This window comes from Euleptes europaea, chromosome 13, assembly GCF_029931775.1.
Source record: "Euleptes europaea isolate rEulEur1 chromosome 13, rEulEur1.hap1, whole genome shotgun sequence".
NCBI classification, from domain to species: Eukaryota; Metazoa; Chordata; class Lepidosauria; order Squamata; family Sphaerodactylidae; genus Euleptes; species Euleptes europaea.
In genome coordinates, this window is record NC_079324.1 from 5,315,233 (window position 1) to 5,336,193 (window position 20,961).

The following is a 20,961-nucleotide window of genomic DNA, read 5'->3' on the forward strand; positions in this document are numbered from 1 at the left end:
CTTTCTGGATGAGCCATCTTCCTGGGCTTTGAAAGGACAGTGCCCCAGTCTTGCCTGCAGAGAGAACGCAGGCATGTCTGGGATGGCTGAGGCGCTGAAGAAATCAGGACGTGGTGCCTTTTGACCCCAGAAACCCCCTAATGCTTAGAATGCACTGCCACAATGCCCTGCTGAGATATTATAGAAAACCATGTTTAAAATACAATTTCCCTATAAAGTTCCATGCCATTCACTATAGGACTAAGGTCTTAAGTGCATCTATATCGAATAATATGACATTTGATTTGGCAACTGTATGTTAAGAGATTACTTTCTCTGTCTAATGTCCAAGCGTATAAACTGTAGCAGGCACAAGCGGTGAGGGCACCCATGCCAAAAGCAGTGGGGGAGGGGGAAGCATCTGTGTGTGGACTGGGACAAGAAAGGAGATCTGCTTATTTGGATTCAGCCCTTGACTATTAGGCACAAAAGCGTCTCCTCCTCCCAGGCTTGCATGTTTTGAATAATAACACTGCCACACAGAAAGCTAGAAACTTGCCTTTGTTGCAGGCTAAAAGCTGAGCATTCCACCCTGCCCTGCATGGCAGATAATACCATCCTGCCTTGTAACAATTCCGCCCATATTTAATGGCAGTGAGGCGAACAGCTGCTGTGAAACTGCCAGCTATTTTAGTAGACCAAAGAAGCTGAACCAACTGATGTGCAGGTCACAGTGGATGCATTTGCAGCCGGGGGCTCTGCAGAGCCGCCTTCACAAAGCGGTGCAGTGGGTCTGTGGAAGGCATCAAGGGGCCACCCCCTCTGCTCACCCAGCTCCTCATCTAGTTAGGACTCCACAGTGGACAGCATAGTCCTCTTGGTCAGAGCACTACGCTGGCTGAGAAACGCAGAGCTTTCCCTGCCTCCTGCTGAAAGCTGGGGCATTTTTCTCCCATGAAAAACTCATTGCAAGATCTTTCACTGTGACTCATTAAGTTTGCTAGCAGATATTTTTTCCTACACAAGATTAAAGTCATTTCCGATAAAGATGAAGTATTTTGATTTCCTCACTCCACTCTGCATGACTTGGAAAGGCTGTCACTTGCCATTCATTGTCTAATCATTGGTAAATGGGTTTGTACAGGAAGCAGGGGCCACTTTGACAGCTGCTGTGCAAAGCAAACACAGCTATACATTTGCAGACAGTCCAAGTAGTTTTAAAACCCTACATGAGGAGTGGACACCGCCCTAAAAGTCACAGCTCAAATCCAAATACATGAAGCTGCCATTGGTCGATCAAAGTCAGTATTGTCTACTCAGATTGGCAATGGCTCTCCAGAGTCTCAGGTCGAGGTCTTTCACAGCAACTGATCCTTTCAACTGGCAACGTGGATTGGATTCCACCCACATTTTTTGCTCAAGCTCATCCATTTTCCCTCCTTACTGCAGAACACACCCCACATGACTTTTGTTCATGCAGATCCCATGATTGCCGGTGGGGGTTGTCAAATAGGACTCCCTCCTCCCTTTATCACCTGCAAAAAAGATGGCTGGATCCAACCTTTTATTTTTAACTTTTAACAGAAAGGGGGATCAAATTGACCCTGACAAGTGAAGGGGGGGGGATGACTTTGTTTTCAATCTTCTACAACTTCAAACATCATGTATTCCATAACAACTTCTTTATTTTTAAATTTTTATTTAAAACATTTGTATCCTTTCTTTCTCCAACAGGACCCAAGCAGGGTTCAGAATTCAAACACAATATCATATGCAGTACAAATGAAAGGCACTAAACATAATTAAAACTACTAAATAGAACTCAAAGACATTTCAGCCGCAATCAGCCAGTTGTAGCCATTAAAGAGAGATGAGTTGGAAAAGGTTCTTGCAACTAGCTGCCTTACAGAGGCAACTGTTACACTGCCTATGTGGGGGCCTTCCTAATATCCTCAGGGAAACAGTTCCATTGTACCCAGCACAACAGCAGAAAAAGTTTTTGCCTGATCTGATGAGATTCATGTCTGCCTGGAAGATGGGCCACAGAAGGAGACGTTGATCTGAGGAACAGAGCTCCACACAGGGGCGTATGGGGAGGGGTGGTCCTGAAGACATGAGAGTCCCAGATGATGGAGGGGTTTCTAGGTACTAGTAACTAGGCAGTCCCTTGAACTGCATACCTCAAAGAACAGCAAAAAGGGAGCAGCAAGCATGCAGAGAAGGAGCAGTATTACCTATCTGTCTACAATGGGGAATTTTCTGGGGTGACTTAGTTCCTTTGAGCAAAAAATAGGGTTGCCAGCTCTGGATTGGGAAATGCCTGGAGATTTTGGAGGTGGAGCCTGAGGAGGGCGGGGTTTGGGGAGGGGAGTCATAGAGTCCAATTGCCAAAGCGGCCATTTTCTCCAGGGGAACTGATCTCTATTGCCTGGAGATGAGTTATAATAGCGGGAGGTCTCCAGCCCCCACCTGGAGGTTGGCGACCTTAGCAAGGAAGGCCTCGCTGTGAGAAGGGGAATGCTGTTTTTATTAGGGCAGTTCACATCCAAGCCCAACCTTTTCCTTGCCCCAATCTCATCCACTCCTGTTTTACCCTTACTGTTTGCAATCCCCCGGCAAACAGGAAATGGCTTCACTGAGGTCCCTCCCAGATCCAGTTCTAGGTTTGGAGGGGCCCTGGGCAGAGAGTGCTGAGGAAGGATACACGGGCAGACTGCAGGGGGGGCATACAGCAGGGAAGGGGAGCCACTTGGCCCTGCCAGAAGCAGTGTGCTGCCCCACAAGCGGAAGGTGGGGTGAAGAGGCGTGATCAGACTGCAGGGGAGGTGCACAGGGGTCAGTCAGCAGCAGTTGGCTCTGCCAGAAGCCCTGGGCCCTGGCAGCTGCCCCACCTAGGGTTGCCAGGCAGGGCCTGTCGATTGGCAGGAGATGGGGGGGAGAGAGGAACAATCACTGTCCCCACGTGATGGCACATCTTCCAACCTGACTCAGAAGTGACAACGTTGCACTAAGGGCCACCATCTAGCATTCGGCCAAAATATATTTTTAGTTTCATTTATTCAACAGAATTAATTAACTTGATCCAGTGATACCAGCTTTTCAAAGTCTGATAATCATTTAACAAGAATCTTAGATACCACATTTAGTAGCTACTTCACTGTTCAGTAAATTTTTAATGTGATGGAGGGGCTTGATGAAGTGATACCAGTTTCCCAATGTCTGGTTTAAAGTCACTTAGCAGGAGTCTTAAACCAACGTGTTTAGTAATCTCGAGTCAATGTCTTTGCTTAGAGTGTTGGGGAGGTCGCTGTAAAACCATGTTCCACCAAATAGGATGCTGTGAATGCAACAGGGAGCTTCTTCACCACTGTCCATAGCGCAGGACAGCAATCAGAAATTTCCTTCTTGGTACAATTTCAATTAGTTCTCCCTCCTTGCCCCAACTTGTCAGTATCTGAAAATGGATTTATCATCCAATCTGGAATTTTCACCTAAAGAGGACCCTTTAGATCGCTAAGACTTATCTTCATGCAGCATAGCCAAATTGTCACAAAAATCTTGCAGATTATATCCCAACTTTGTCTTTTAGCTCAGACAGGCTTGGAAATGGGTATAGCTTGCAACAGCCTCTATTGCACTTGAATAGAGTTGACTTTGAAATAAACACAGAGATGACAGATTTGGCCTTAATAAGATTGACCTCATTTCCTTGCAACTGCAATTTCATTTTGTTGAACTTTGCAAATCATTCTGATCAATAAGCAATATCGTGCTGGAGTTCATCACTGAGCAAAATATTTGGGTCTTTAAAAAACTCCACAACAGTGTCAAAAAGGTGGTAAAAGTCTCTCACACAGAGGCCTTTTGATAGCCAGTGAACTTCAGTATGAAGCAGCAATATCTTCATCATTCTCAACACAGAATTCCTGGAATAGTCGATCTTTGAGAGCCTGGGCTTTAATTTTATTCACTGCAGTAAGGATAATGTGTAATGATTGGTGCAGGCAATCACTGAGGGTTTTTGCAACCATAGGTTGGTAATGAATGACGCAGTGAATGGTAAAGATGTTTGCTACTGCTTCTTTCAAGTAAGCAACACACTCCACAGTGCCCAGGGCCCCTCCAAACCTCCATGGTGCTCCATCAGTTGCACAAGGAAGTATGTTAGAAAGAGGAATTTCCTTGTCTTTGAAGAACTGCTCAACAATGCATAATATTGACTCCCCTTTAGTATCTGTTCCTAGTTGCCTTGCAAATAGCACCTCTTAAGCCAAATTTTTATCTGTTATAAAGCGCACATAAGTGAGAAGCAAAGATTCATTACCTGGCAAAGTTGATTCATCCAGCCTTAATGCAAAATCTGTTGTCCTTAGTAAGCTGCACAATGTATCATCCACATTTTCAGCCATTTATAGCCCATTCCTGAAGAGGGGGCAGTTAGGTAGTAGCCGGGAACAGCGCATCCAATGCCACCACCACAGAGGCTTCCCGGCTGCTGAAAATAAAATAAAATAATTAAAATACAAAAAAAGGAAAATGCCCCCCATCAAAAACAGTGAGGCTACACCACGAAAAAATGGGTCCTGAGAAGGCTGGTGGATCAGATCTGAAAACAATCCACCACCATGCTGCTTCTCCGGAGCTTGGAGAAGCTGTGGGGGTGGATTTCTGTCATTGGCAGGTAAGTAAAGGGGGAGGGGGGAATGATAGCAGGCCAAAGTGGCCCAAATAATGCCCCCCCCCCCTGTAATGTATGTGCATCAGTAAGACCATAGCGAAGAAAGCCCAGGAGCTTGAGTCCTGGGCAAAGGCTCCTAAGCCCTGCTCACATGATTGGCCACAGCCAACTCATCCCATTGGCCCTAAGCCAGGTCATGCCATTGGTGACCTGGGGGTTGTTTCCCCCCTATCACGGATCAGGGGGGGAGCGGCCACCGGGGGCCAGGGGTGCATATAAGCAGGGCCAGGTTGTACAGTTCCTCAGTTCCCTACTGGCATTGCTGAAATCAATAAAGCTGTGTTGTTGTTGGAACTCCGTCTCGACTTCGTGCGTCCTCCCCACGCGGACTTAACAGTGGCGACGAAGGCTGGTAGGCAGGCCGGCTTGCTACCGAAATCACTCTCACTGGAATCTTCCGTGATTCTCTGTGACTTCGCAGTGCCCGGTAGGCAATCCGGCTTGCCTTGCTGAATTCACTTGACACACCTGAGACGCCTCACTTCGCTGAAATGGCCACCCGGGGTTCGCTGGAAGAATTCAACCCCGCTGTCCCTAGCGACTGGGAGAGCTACGCAGGCCGTGTTACCTGTTTCCTTCATGCCAACGACATTGACAACGAGGACAAGATGCGGTACACGTTCCTCAGCGTATGAGGGGCCAAAACGTTCCAGCTTGCTCAATCCCTGCTGGCACCCGCTCCGGTGCTCGAGGGGCCATTTAAGGACATCATGGCCACTCTGGGCAACCATTTTACACCCAAGCCCACACGCCTCGCTCGCCGTCGGCCGTTCTACCTACGGGACCAGGAGCCGGGGGAATCCGCCGCAGCATTCCTCGCCGCCCTTCGCCAGTTGGCCCGGTTCTGCGAGTTCAAGGACCTCGATGACGCCCTCCTCGACAGGTTTGTTTTCAGCCTCCAGAGTGAGAAAGTGCGCCGCCGTCTCATCGCCAGGAGTGGCGTCACCCTCACAGCGGCCGTCGAGGAGGCCACGGTGGCAGAAGCCCCGCCCGCCACCGGCCGGAGGAGCAGCCGGGGCTCTGCAGCCCCACCACCAGCGGCTGCCCACCATGAGAGCGCCAGCGACGCGGCCTCCAGCGACGAGGACGAGGCTCACAAACTGAGCGACCAAGGGGCCTCTCGGGGGCGCAGGGCACGGGGCACCACAGACCGCTCGTGTGCGAGCTGTGGCGAGCGACACGACCGCCGATCCTGCCAGTTCCGCGACGCCTCTTGCCGGGCTTGCGGCAGGGTCGGCCACATTGCCAAAGTCTGTCGCTCGACGCCGAAGGGTTGGTCTTCGCGCCCAGCCGGGAAAGATGGCGCCCCGCGCCCCGTCCATGACTTGGACGATGACGAGCCCACAAGCGGCCGCCGGGGTCGCCGCGAGACGGAGCTGCACAGCGTCTCCTTCCACAAGGTGCATGGCGCCGACAAGGTCTCCATCGTCGTCAAGATCGGCGGTGCACCATGCGAGATGGAAGTGGACTCTGGGTCGGCTCTCTCCATTATTTCGCTGGACACGTACCGCGATCTGACCCGTCGCGCAGCCTCCCTCCCCGAGCTGCGACCGTCCCGCGTCACCATTTGGGACTATCAGAGGCGCCGGGTGCCGGTCCGGGGGGAGGCCCGCGTGCCTGTCCGTTTTCAGGATTGCTCCGGGCGCCTCCGCCTTATAGCGGTCGAGGGGCCTCGCGCAAGCCTCCTGGGGCTAGACTGGTTCCCGGCCCTCGGCCTCCACATCGGCGGCATCCACTGCATCAGCCAGACCGCCCTCGACGACGTATGGGAGGAGTTCGAGGACGTGTGGAAGGGCCTGCTGGGCTGCTACAAGGGTCCGCCGGTCCGCCTGCACGTCGACCCCGCCGCCACGCCCATCCGCCTCAAGCCTCGCCGCGTTCCCTTCGCCCTCAAGCCCCGGATCGATGCAGAGCTGGACCGCCTCGTCGCTCAGGCCGTGCTGGTCCCAGTCCCCAATGCCCCCTGGGAGACCCCGATCGTGACTCCCCTCAAGCCCAACGGGGACGTCCGCATCTGCACGGACTACAAATGTACTATTAATACGGCGCTGCGGCCGCACGCCTACCCTGTGCCAGTTGTCAGCCACCTCCTGGCCTCCCTCGCTGGGGGTCAGGTGTTTGCCAAACTGGACCTCGCTCAGGCTTACCAACAGCTACCCATGGACCCTGAGTCGGCTGAGGCACAGACAATTGTTACACACCGGGGTGCCTTCCGGGTGACCCGCCTGAAGTTCGGGGTCAGCACGGCCCCGGGTATCTTCCAGAACTTAATGGAAGACCTCCTGAAGGGCTTGCCCGGCGGCGTCCCGTACTTTGACGACGTCTTGATCGTGGCAAGCTCCAACGATGAGCTCCTGGAGCATGTCCGCCAGGTGCTCCACTGTTTCCGGGAGGCCGGGCTGACGGTCAAATGTAAGAAGTGCCAGCTGGGCCTGCCGCAGGTGGAGTTCCTGGGCTACCTGATCGACGCAGAGGGCATCCATCCCACTCCCGACAAGATCAAGGCGATCCACAACGCCCCACCGCCCCAAAGCAAGCAGGAGCTCCAGTCGTTCCTCGGCCTGCTGAACTTCTACCACGCCTTCCTGCCCAACAAGGCGTCTGTTGCCGAGCCGCTCCACCGTCTCCTGGACAAGTCCTCCCCGTGGGCGTGGGGTAAGTCGCATCAACGGGCGTTCGAGGCTACCAAAGCTCTCTTGTCTCCCTCCAGCTTGCTCGTCCATTTCGACGAGAAGCTTCCCGTTGTGTTGACATGCGACGCCTCGCCCTACGGTGTCGGAGCGGTTCTGAGCCACCAGCTGCTGGGCGGTCGGGAAGCCCCGATTGCTTTCTACTCCCGGACCCTCTCCTCTGCAGAGAGGAACTACGCGCAGATCGACCGAGAGGCGCTCGCAGTCGTGGCCGGAGTAAAGAAATTCCACGACTACATTTATGGCCGCCCCTTCTCCATCGTCACCGATCACAAGCCACTTTTAGGGTTGTTCGTGCCGGATCGACAGACGCTGCAGATCCTGTCCCCCCGCATGCTCCGGTGGTCGATTTTTCTCAACGCCTACGACTTCAGGCTTCTGCACCGCCCCGGGTCCAGCATCGCGAATGCTGACGCGCTCAGCCGTTTGCCTCTCAAGGACCCATCCCCGGCCTACAACGTCATGCTGTTGGAGACCCTGCCTGAACCGCCCCTACATGCCTCGGACATTGCGGCTCATACAGCGAAGGACCGCACCCTCGCCCGCGTTTTGAACTGGGTGGGGAAGGGATGGCCGTCTGCCAGTCCAGAGGGCATATTCAAGCCCTTTTTCACGCGGCAGCACGAACTCTCACTGAATAAGGGGTGTCTTCTCTGGGGGAACCGCGTCGTGGTTCCAGCCAAACTGCGCACCAAGGTCCTGGAGGCCCTGCATGCCTGCCACCCGGGAATTGTGCGCATGAAGGCCCTGGCGAGGAGCTACGTTTGGTGGCCGGGCATAGACGCTGCTGTGGAGGAGTGGGTGAGCCGCTGCCAGCCATGCCAAGAGTCGCGGCCCGAGATGCCGCGAGCCCCGACCCACCACTGGGAGTCCACCCACAAACCCTGGTCACGCCTCCACATAGACTTTGCGGGCCCGTTCCAGGGCAAGACTTTCCTGATCATGGTGGACTACTACTCCAAGTGGCTGGAGGTCGCTGATGTAGGCTCCATGACCTCACGAGTGGTGGTTCGAGAACTGCGGAAGCTTTTTGCCACCCACGGCCAGCCAGACATGGTGGTCTCCGACAATGGGGCCCAATTTACGTCCGTGGAGTTCCAAGAGTTCTTGGCCAAAAATGGAATCCGCCACTCAGCCCCGTTCCACCCTGCCACTAATGGCCAGGCGGAGAGGATGGTCCGCACGACCAAGGACGCAATGCGGCGCATTGAGCGCAACGACTGGGACAGGGGGCTGGCAGAATTCCTCCTGTACCAGCACACCACGCCCAACTCTGCCACCGGAAAAAGCCCCGCGGAGCTTCTCATGGGCCGCCGGCCAAAAACGCCACTTGACCGGCTACACCCCGACCTTGCGCCGGAGCGCCCCTGCCATCGAGAAGAACCGGCAGTTCCACGGGTCGTAGAACAGGATGCCCCCGTCTATGCCCGTAACTATGGTACAGGCCCGGCCTGGATTCCGGCAACCGTGCAAGACACAACCGGCCCGTTATCCTACCGGGTTGCCACCCCTGAAGGTCGAGTCCTCCGGCGACACATCGACCAGCTGCGCTGCCAATTGGCTGACGAGCCCGACCGCGCCGCTATCACAGAAGCTCTGGAGCTCCCCGGAGTGCCAGAGCAAGCCGCGCCAGCAGAGAGCGAGCCGAGTGAGGGGCGCCTGTCTGCTGGCATGCACAGAGAACTCCCAGAAGCTGCTTTCCCTACCCCCTGCGAACCCGGGCCGACCGCTGTCACAGACGCGGCCCCAGCACCCACAACACCGGTTCTGGTACCGCGTAGGTCGCAGCGGATACGAACACGACCCAGCCACCTGAAAGACTTTGTGTGCTCGTGAGTGTTTGAACTTAGGGGGGAGGGGTGTAATGTATGTGCATCAGTAAGACCATAGCGAAGAAAGCCCAGGAGCTTGAGTCCTGGGCAAAGGCTCCTAAGCCCTGCTCACATGATTGGCCACAGCCAACTCATCCCATTGGCCCTAAGCCAGGTCATGCCATTGGTGACCTGGGGGTTGTTTCCCCCCTATCACGGATCAGGGGGGGAGCGGCCACCGGGGGCCAGGGGTGCATATAAGCAGGGCCAGGTTGTACAGTTCCTCAGTTCCCTACTGTCATTGCTGAAATCAATAAAGCTGCGTTGTTGTTGGAACTCCGTCTCGACTTCGTGTGTCCTCCCCACACGGACTTAACACCCCCCAAATCAGCATTATCTCAGATCTTCTTTTTCAGCTCCCTTTATTAGTGCCTTTCCCCCATACTGGTAAAAAAAAAAACACAGTAAAATACCAAAAAGGTATTTTTGTGGGGGATTTTTACTTCAGCATATTGATATGCACACCCCTATTGCCAACGACTCAGCAATCAGTAGTGAACTAGCCGATCAGGAGAGTGTGAGGGGAATGGACAGGGGAAGTAGACAGTTACACTGCAGGGAGAAAAGAAAGAGTAAGATGGAGTTAAGAAATCAAGACATCTCAAAATTCCTCATGCTGAGGAGGGAATGAGGAGGGCTTTTCTTTGGAGAAGGGAGCATCATAAACCCACTCTAATAAGTGTCAAGCTCTTAGTGAGATGCTTTAGCTAAGACATGGGGTGTTTTCACACATGCTGAATAATGCTTTAGTGATCACAAGTGACTTGCAAGTGGATTCTCCATTTCACACTGATGTGTTATTTTTTCAGTTGTGTGCCCAGACTGCATTGGGGTGCTTTCTTTTCTACAAGAGTTTTACTCCCTCTAGTGGTCGCTTCAAACTTTCCTAGCTGTTTCCCCAGTTTTTTTTTCCTAACACTTTTAATGTGCATGTAAAGAACTGGGGGAAATAGCAATGAAAGAACTTTATTCTGCTGGTTTGGGTAAGGCAATGTACCGGCAAACATTTTATGTTTGGTCTAAGGACCGTAAAGTTGAATAAATCTGAATAAAGTAAGCGATGAAAGTTCAAAGCGACTACTAGAGAGAGCAAAACACGTGCAGAAAAGAAAAAACCCAATGAGGTACAGGCACACAACCGACAGAAATAACACGTGAGGAAAAACTCGCTGTGAAATCTAGTTGCAATGTGAATTGAAAATGCATTGTTCAATTTGTGAGAAAGTACCCACTGTAGCTTCTCAACTTGTGCCATTGTCAGGCCTCGGCCTGGTATCCGGCAGCGGTGCCAGGTGGTGCTTCAAGGTCGAACTGTTGTTTTACTCTGGTTTTATTTTGTCTTGCCTTACCCTGGGAACAAGGGCTATCTTGTGAGTTGCTGTAGCAACCAGTAGTCTTCCAGAAGGTTCACTTTCACCTTTATATCTCCTGTACCCTTAATCTTTCCCCCATTAGTATCCTTGCCAATTTCCAAGTCGGTTTCTGTAACTTGCTGTATATTTTCCAATAAATCACCTTTCTATGGAAAATCTGCCTAGAAGTCGGTTTGTGGGATTTGTCTGGTGAGCCCAGAGCTGACAGCCATATAGTTCTGAGTCCAGGACTAGTAAACCACTAAGCTTTTTACCCCCTCTGAGTGAAACTCCTTCAGGAATAAGCTGTGTCTCAACCTACTTTTAATCCACTAAGCAGAATATAGCAAGTTCAAGAAACCTTCAGGTGTGTTGACTTGTTAAAAACAATCTTATTATGCAACCACTTTCTCTACAAAAACAGTACCTTAATCAAACAAAAAAGGGCACAGAAATTATCCCAGCATTTCGGCCCTTACTCCACTCCCATCTTTGGAGAAGAAACGTAACACCCAGCACTGGCATTTAGAGGTCTGCTGCCTTTGCATATGGAGGTTTCCTTCGGTCACAAGGGCTAGTAGCCATTGATGGCTTTTCCTCCATTCATCCATCTCTGTGTGTGTGTCGTCAAGTCACAGCTGACCCGTGGCAACCCCCGTGAGGTTTTCAAGGCAAGAGACGTTCAGAGGTAGTTTGCCGTCGCCTGCCTCCATGGGGGCTGAGAGAGTTCTGAGAGATCTGTGACTGGCCCAGGGTCTGACACCTTTTACAGCCATCCATGTTTGTGGCCATTGCTGCATCCGCTGGCAGCAAATTCCACAACTCAACTACTTGTTGAGTAAAGAAGTGCTGAGGGAAAGAGAGAGAAAAATTCTCTTCACATCCTGAAAAGCTTCCCCCACTTCTCTGGGCACATAAAAGGGCAATTAAAGCACCAGATCAGGCATGGCCATTTTTCTGGTAAGTTGGCAACCCATATTACTATCACCATCATTATTAATTAATTGAAGAACCTAATACCCACTTATGATTTTTAGGGGTGATTTGCTAAGCAATTACTCTGTTGCTAGCTATTTAGATTAGTGAGGAAACCAAACCACACAACTGTGCTTTGTTCAGTTAACTTGATTGTTAAAATTGATCTATTTTGTGACAGAGAAAGTTCAACTTCTATAGAGATCTTGCTGAGCTGAATTTTATCTTCATTTCCCCCCCACACACACACACACAGACATCAGTTACTGTGACATTACCAGGAGGATCTTTCAACACCTGCTTCTCAGAGCACAACAAAAACAGGCATTAATCTCACTGGCAAGGCCTCCTGGGTTGAGCTGTGTGTCTGGTCTGCATTTGCTTCATTTCATTTCACACAACCAGGTTGACATAAACCACACACAGTAGGGTTGCCAACTCTGGGTTGGGAAATACCTGGAGATTTTTGGGGCGGCGCCTGAGGAGGGTGGGGTTTGGGGAGAGGAGGGACGTCAATGCCATAGAGTCCAATTGTCAGTGGCCATTTTCTCCAGGTGAACTGACCTCTATTGGCTGGAGATCGGTTGTAATAACAGATCTCCAGCTAATACCTGGAGGTTGGCAACCCTAGCACACACAGATTTCCTGTGCATTCGGTGATGTTCCTAATCCCAGGGAAGCCTCTCTTGATGCAGAGCATTCACCTAAAGGTGTATTTGCATCATGAATACTCTTTTGGCTTCCTTTGGAATTCTTCATATGTTTTGCTGCCAAGAGAACTCCCAAATTTTCTCTTCACAACAAAGTAAAGCGGGGCCAAGGAAGCAAGAAAAGAGATGTCACCCTCAACGCCCTTTGCTCAAGGTTTGTGTTTTCTATGACTGCTTCCATATAGAAACACAAAAACGTCTGTGTGTGTGTGTGTGTGTGTGTGTGTGTGTGTGTGTGCTGGCCACAGGAGGGGGCAGAGCCTGGGGGTGGGGGAGCTCAGCAGGGTATAATGCCAAGGTAGCCATTTTCCCCAGAGGAACTGACGTCTGTAGTCTGGCGATCAGTTGTAATTCTGTGGGAATCGCCAGGCCCCACCTGGAGGTTGGCAACTCAACTTTCTGTGCCACTCACTGCCATCACTGCCACTAAATTCTGCTCCTCCCCTTCCCCCCTTGGGCCTGAACAAAAGTGCAGGTGAGGCTGTGGTCATTCTGGGGCCCTTGGCCCTGTGAGGTTGCCAACCTCCAGGTGGTGGCTGGAGATCTCCTGCTATCACAATTGATCTCCAGGCGACAGAGATCAGTTCCCCTGGAGAAAATGACCGCTTTGGCAATTGGACTCTATGGCGTTGAAGTCCCTCTCCAAACCCCGCCCTCCTCAGGCTCCGCCCCCAAAATCTCCAGGTATTTCCCAGCTGGCAACCCTATGGCCCTGCCTCCCCCTTCTTGTCATTTGCCTTTCTCTCCCAGACACACTGTGATGCCCGTGCACAGTGGGACAAGGCCTTTAAAGAGCTGGGTGGGGGACAGCCTGTAGTACGGTGCTACCCCACATTGTTGTGCCTGTAAATATCCCCCTGGAACACAAACACCATTATATGATGGTACCGCCATCACGTATGCCCCTGGCGGGCCCCTCAGAGAAATAGAGAAAACCTCCCCTGGCCGTGAATCCACCGTTATCTCAGCTGAATAGAGATCCTATTCTCTGTGCGCCTGCGTATCTGCACCTCCCTGCGCACCTGTGCTTGCCACAAGGCGCTCTGCTTACTCTGCATTCTTTGGTAGTGTATTCACTGTTCTGCCTTATATGGTATATAAATCTGCCTCCTCATATGGGCATGTGTCCGCCTCTTTGAATAAAGTATAAAAGCTTTCCTTTTCCTTTGTTCAGTGTGGCAGCTTCCCACTTTGTTTATTGGGTCTGTCCACCCGGTTCTCTGCTTGGCCAAATAAAGAGCTGTGTTCTTTCATACCAACCTCCTCCCTATTGTCTTCATTGGACTCTATGGATAACTGGGTCACAACAACATCACTTTGAAAGCAGCTCCATTCCACCCCCACCCCCATACAGGTGATGATACCCCCCTCAGGCCCTCAGCAGATTCCCCTTTGAACTGGGGAAATACAGTCCCCCCACCCCACTCCAGATCATCAGCCAAGAGGTGACCATGACACCCTTGGATACACAAACTAAACTGTATTAACAACTCTAATATCTCTTCTTGCTGGGGGGAAAACTAGCATTTCCTCAGCAATACAGCTATTAACTGCAGTGCCCCCATCTCTGCCATGGAAATATTTGTAGAGGGGAAAGAGTAAGCAGGAGAAATTAATCATAGAAAAGCCACAAGGTCCAGAGATTCCCTATAGCTGTTGAGGAGTTTTTTGGTATGGTTGCCAACTTCCAGGTGGGGCCTGGAGATCTCCCAGAATTACAACTGATTTCCAGACTACAGAGATCAGTCCCCTGGAGAAAATGGTTGCTTTGGAGGGTACGTCTGAGGTCCCTCCCCTCCCCCAAACCCACCCTCCCCAGGGTGGCAAACCTAGCTGGGAGGAAGGGCTCTTGCCCCCCCCCCAACCGCAGTTTTCTCATGTAAAAACCATGCGAGGGGGGGATTATTTAACTGGTTTTGTTGCTCCACGTGGCATATCTGTGTACCTGGAGCAGTAAAATCGGCAAAGTAACTCCCCCAGCACAGTTTTCATCTGAAAAAATGCTGGGGGGAGGGGGGATCCCCCCTCGCGGTTCTGTTCTGAGCCCATTTGGGGTCTCCCTTTTAAAAAAAAAGTGGTTCCCAGTAGTTGCTGTGTGGGAAAACAAGTATAAACAAGTGAAGGAAGGTAACCTGCAGATGACCCCTGATTCCTGCGCAAACAAGCGTCAAATTAGGCTGGATGTTTTTGATGCCCTGATAATAAGAAGCCTTGTCTGCAAGGCAGAAGCTTGTTAGCTCAAATCAATGTGTAATATTCAGCCCATGTTTTCTCTGCCCTCTTCCTTTAAGGCAATCAGTTCAGGGCCCAGGTCTAGGCCTTACACCGCCCAGCCTGCCTCTCTCCCCTCCCCTGCCAGCTGCACACCCTCTTTCTGATATGAAGCCCAAGGCATCGTTTTGGTGCTGAGTCAGGCTTCCTTTCCATGTCTCCACCACCATTACTTTGCGTTCCTGCTTCTCAGGCCACAATCTCAGCCTAGGGTTGCCAACCTCCAGGTATTAGCTATAGATCTCCTGCTATTACAACTGATCTCCAGCCGATAGAGATCAATGCACTTGAAGAAAATGGCTGCTTTGGCCATTGGACTCTAGGGTATTGAAGTCCCTCCCCTCCCCAAACCCCACCCTCCTCAGGTTCCACCCCAAAAACCTCCCGCCGGTGGTGAAGAGGGACCTGGCAACCCTATCTCAGCCCCACTTTCTTTAACCACCTCTCTCCAGAGGTCAGGCGGCCCTCTATTACACTCGTCTCATGCTCAAACACTGTTACCCTTTTGTCAGAACTTCTTTAGCCTTTTATGCAGGGAAGTTTCCCCGTGGTCACCCCTGCCGACTGCTTCGGGAGCTTCCTTTTGATTATGCATGCCTTTTCTGCCCGTCAGAGGTCACCTCGCTCTCCCCACGCATTTTGCCTGCATTTGCATTTGCAGGCAAAACGCGCGGGGAGAGCGAGGTGACCTCTGATGGCCAGAAAAGGCATGCATAATCAAAAGGAAGCCCCAAAGCAGTCGGCGGGGGTGACCACAGGGAAACGTCCCTGCATAAAAGGCCACTGACCCTTGCTACAGTTCCAGGTCTCCTCTGCCTTCTTCCTCTAGCCTCATCCTCCACCCAAGAATTCTTTAAACTCTTCTTGCCAAGCCCATTATCTGACTTGCATTGTTCTTGCCACTGGACTCGCTGAGGACTGCTCAGCTCTGTCCTCATTCACTGTAAGTGAGATTTTAATTTCAACCAAACTGTCAAGCTTCCCTTCCCCTCACAAAAACGGCACTTCAAACTGCTTTGTTTCCTACCTGAACAGTGAGGGCCATCCAGGGCTATTTCAGTGCCCAAGCAGCCACTTGGCACCAGTGGCAGACCTACAATTTGGGACTTCGAAGCTTGAACTATTATGGGGGCCCCTTCACAACCAGCATAATAGGGCAACATCTAACAAGGTCCAAAGGGCCTTGCTGCCCTTGCAAGGACCTCAAGGCCCAAATGGTGGAGAACAGCGTGGTGGGGTGGAGTCCTTGAGAATGGGCCATACAGTGAGCCCCTTCCCACCAGCAATGAGATCTGGGTAACTGTTGTAATATATGCAAGAAACCTCTAGGGGGCGAGTTTCTGCTTTGCATGCTGGTTAGTTTTGGCCCTGCGGGGCTCCTGTATGGAGTGGTTGGCTGAGGCAGCCAATGGAGAGGCCGACTGAGAGAAGGCCGAGTAGAAAGAGAGACAGCCAAAGAATTTAATAAAACTCTTCTTAAGTTAAGCAAAGCTGACGTGTCCTCCTGTGTTCACGATACTACATTTGGCGACGAGGAAAAACTGAAGGCATTTTGGCAAGGGAGCCGAGAGAAAATGGCCGCCGCCCTGGGGACCGTATCACACTTTGATCAGCAGCAACAAGCCTGGGAGGAATACTCTGAAATTCTCACACAGTTTTTCACTGCAAATGATGCCATAGATGAGGGAAAGAAGAGAGCAATTTTGCACAGCAGTGTGGGACCTTCCACTTACAGTTTAATGAGAAATCTCTCACTTCCTGAAAAACCCAGTGATAAAACATTTGGAGAATTAGTGGATCTGTTGCAGAACCACTTTAACCCCACTCCCAGTGAGACGGTGGAGCGTTTTAAATTTAATTCATGATCCAGAAAGTCTGGGGAGTTCATAGCTGAACTGAGGAAGCTTCCTCAGAATTGCAATTATGGTACCCCTTTGACAGAGATGTTAAGGGATCGGTTAGTATGTGGAATAAATGATGAAAAAAATACAGAAGCGATTACTGTCTGAATCTTCCTTAACCTTTGATTCTGCACTAACATTGGCCCTGGCTATGGAATCAGCAACTAAGAATTTGCAGGGTTTGCAGGCACCAACCGTACAACAGGGGAAGCAGGATCTCATGCAGGGGACACCTGAACACGTACTCAAAGTTGTCAAAGAATCCAGAAGGGAAAAGAAAGTTAGGGAGAACTGTTACCATTGTGCTGGATTCCATGCCTCCTCAACCTGTAGATTTAAAAATGAAAAATGTTTCAACTGTGGTCTGATTGGCCATATTAGAAGAGTCTGTAAGAATAAGGCACAGAGTGCTGCCAAGCAAAATAATGCGGAATGTCAATCCACAACTCTTAGGATGTATGCAATGGAAGAGGAAAGTCCTGTAAGTGTAGATGAGGAGGTGGTATATACAATTTACAGTCTGACTGGAACAAAACTTCCTAAGGTGGATCCTATTCACATTACATTGGATGTAAACAACAAGAAGATGTCCTTTGAATTAGACACAGGTTGCAGTGTAACTCTTGTGAGTCAAGCTTCATTTGAGGCTTTCGGGCAGGATGGGAGGGCATCTTTGTTGCAGCCTAGTACAATTCAATTAAGAACATATACAGGAGAAACTCTTAAGCTACTAGGTAAAGCTTTGGTGACTGTGTCCTGCAAAAATAAAATAAAACTGTTACCACTGGTAGTGATTGCAGGGAGTGGCCCCAACTTACTGGGCAGGGACTGGTTGGCTGATCTGGGTTTAAATTTTTAACAACAGTTTCAGATTTTCAACCAGGAGGAAAGATTTTCTTTGGAAGATATATCATGTAAGCACCAGGAAGTTTTCAAGGAAGAGTTGGGTGCTATGAAGGGTACAGTGGCAAAAATATATGTTAAACCGAACTGTACACCTCATTACTTTAAGCCCAGATCTGTTCCTTTTGCAATGAGACAAAAAGTTGAAATGGAATTGGCAAGATTATTAAAAGCCGCTATTATTGAACCAGTCAAGTTTTCAGAATGGGCAGCACCAATTGTGCCTGTATTAAAACCGGATGGTTCTGTGCACATATGTGGAGATTACAAATTGACTGTTAACAGGGTAGCACTACTGGAACAATACCCTATCCCTAAAAAAGAAGATCTTTTTGCTGCATTAGCAGGAGGTCAGCTGTTTACAAAATTAGACCTGAGTCATGCCTACCAACAACTTATGCTGGATGAAGACTCAAAGGACTATGTTACCATGAACACACACAAAGGTCTGTTCAGGTATCATCGCCTACCTTTTGGGGTCTCATCTGCCCCGGCAATCTTCCAGAGGACTATGGAAGGATTACTTCAAGGGATCCCACACGTAGTTGTTTACTTGGATGACATATTAGTCACTGGAACCACAACGCATGAACATTTACTAAATTTGGCTAAAGTTTTACACAGACTGAAGGAGGCAGGATTGTGCCTTAAGAAAAGTAAGTGTTCTTTTTTGAAACCAGAGGTGATCTATTTAGGATATAAAGTGGATGCTCAAGGGCTGCACCCTGTAATGGACAAAATACAAGCAATTAGGGAAGCTCCCAGACCAAAGAATGTGTCTGAGCTGAAAGCATATTTAGGATTGCTTAATTATTATAGTAAGTTTTTGCCTAACTTGTCAACACTCCTTTGGCCTCTTTACACCTTGCTCAAGAAACTAGTCAAATGGCATTGGAGAGCTTCTCAGGAACAGGCATTTGAGAACTCAAAGCAACTCCTGCAGTCTTCAGATGTGCTGGTTCATTATTAACTGGATAAAGCCTTGGTTTTGATGTGTGATGCTTCCCCTTACGGAATTGGGGCGGTTCTGGCTCATCAGATGGAGGATGGACGTGAGAAACCCATAGGATTTGTGTCACGAACCCTGACCCCTGCGGAACACAATTATTCACAGCTGGATCGTGAAGGATTAGCTGTTATGTTTGGAGTTCAAAAATTCCATAAATATATTTATGGATGGAATTTTACAATTTGCACAGACCACAAACCTCTGATTTCATTATTTAATGAAATGAAAGCAGTACCTGGAGAGCCACTGCCGGTCTGAGTAGACAGTACTGACTTTGATGGACCAAGGGTCTGATTCAGTATAAGGCAGCTTCATGTGTTCATGTGTACCACAGATGGCTTCACCTAGGATCCAGAGATGGGTGGTCACCTTGCGAGCCTATGAGTATAATATTGTATATAGAGCTAGAAAAGAACTGGGCAATGCAGATGCCTTGAGCCGCCTACCATTACCTGAAGTGCCTACAATAGTACATGATGACGATCGTGTCTTACTAATGGACTGCCTTGCCACTCCACCAGTGACAGCCAGGCAGATAAAGTAATGGACTGATACAGATCCCGTATTGGCCAAAGTCAGAGAATTTATATTAAGGGGATGGCCACAGTTTTTGGATGACAAAGAACTTGTAGTATTCGACCAACGTCGATGGGAACTGAGTGTCTATGATGGATGTGTATTGTGGGGTGCCTGTGTGGTGATTCCAAAACAAGGACGTGAGACCATATTATGAGACCTACACCAGGCCCACCCTGGAATCACTAAGATTAAAGGCTTAGCTAGAAGCTACTTGTGGTGGCCAGGAATGGACTATGAAATTGAGCACATGGTACAGGCATGTGATGTTTGCCAGGAAAGCCGTAAAATGCCTGCTGTGGCTCCCCTCCACCCTTGGGAGTGGCCAGATCAACCTTGGAGGCGATTACATGTAGACTATGCAGGTTCTCTTCTGGATAAGATGTTTCTAGTATTGGTAGATGCACATTCAAAATGGGTGGAGATTTTTCCTATGTCTACAGCAACTAGTGAAGCTACTATTGAAAAGTTAAGAATGTGTTTCAGTATGCATGGGCTACCGGAAATTCTTGTGACAGATAATGGAAGTTCCTTTACTAGTCAACAGTTCAAACAGTTTATGGAACAGAATGGCATTCAGCATGTTACCTCTGCCCCATACCATCCAGCATCAAATGGCCTAGCAGAACGTGCAGTGCAATCTTTTAAAGAAGGCAATTCACGAATAAAAGGTGACAGTCTAAATATAAAGCTTGCACGGTATTTGTTCAATTATAGAATTTCGCCACATTCTACCACAGATTTATCTCCAGCTGAAATGATAATGGGCTAGAAATTGAGGTCCAGGTTTGATTTGTTACACCCATGCCTGACAGGACGTATGCATCATAAACAACAGCAACAGAAACAGCAACATGACAGACAAGCAAAACAACTTTTTTTTATGCTTGGAGATGCAGTCTATGTTAAAAACTTTGGCTCAGGTCCTTTGTGGATACCTGCTACTGTGAGAACTGTTACAGGCCCTGTGCCTTATTCTGTCACCTTACAAGATGGAAGGATTGTGCGGAGACATGTGGACATGTGGCTTGACTACTATAATTGTTCAAGCACAACTGAAGTGTTCGTATCAGAGCTTCATGGTAGCAAAAATATATGTATAATAATCGAATGGTCAAGTTTTCCACGAGGAAACTTTGGCAGATGCAATTGAGGGTAGCCAAAGAAGTTGTGAGTCGCCATGAGTTGGAAACGACTTGACACACACATGAACACACACACACACAATTTAGAACCTCCAGCCCATCAGCCTGCGTCATCTGCATAACAAGAGAATGATCAATCACCTGAGGTCAGAGGTGAGGGCGGGCGCGCGCTCGCCAGCAGAACAGAGCAGAGCGGGAGTTTCTCGCGTGCCGGGGCAGGCGTGGTGGACGAGCCGGGAGGGCGGCTGCGAGCAGAGCAGGGCTTTTTGGGCGGCCTGGCGCCTCTGCTGGAGACGGGGCATGTGTGTGTGTGAGAGAGAGAGAGTCAAAAAGAGCCCAGCCGTGTTTTTCAGGCAGCAGAGGAGCTGGGCGGTTGTGGAACTGTCTGGGGAAAACCTTTGCGGAAGGACACAAAAGGGGTCCGTTACTGGGTTACGTGGGAATGACCCCCCAGAAAACACATTGCGACCCACAGGTTGGGAACCACTGCTCTAAGGGGTGAGTTCTGATTTGCATGTTTGTTAGTTTGGGCCCTGCAGGGCTCCTGTAGTTAGATGATGGCTGAGGCAGCTAATGGAGAGGCCAACTGAGAGAAGGCCAAGTAGAAAGTGAGACAGCCCAAAGAATTTAAATAAAACTTCTTAAGTTAAGCAAAGCTGATGTGTCCTATGTTCACGATACTACAGTAACCACTGTTATATTCTTCAATGGGATTGTTCTATGGCAGATATATTGGTTCATTCCCTAATAGAGAGGTAGAAGGTCATCAGAGAGGGCTCATTAGGATGAAGAGGTGAAAATCTGCTTTTTGGTGTTAAAATACACAAGCGAGACAAATGCA

At 49.8% G+C, this 20,961-nt stretch overlaps 1 protein-coding gene across 1 annotated transcript; it reads left to right on the plus strand.

Moving 5' to 3' along the window:
- The first annotated feature begins 5,427 nt into the window (after positions 1 to 5,427).
- On the plus strand, positions 5,428 to 9,243 carry LOC130486458 (uncharacterized protein K02A2.6-like). Its single transcript, XM_056859729.1, has one exon. The coding sequence runs from the start codon at positions 5,428 to 5,430 to the stop codon at positions 9,241 to 9,243; it is 3,816 nt and encodes a 1,271-aa protein (XP_056715707.1).
- Positions 9,244 to 20,961: the final 11,718 nt, after the last annotated feature.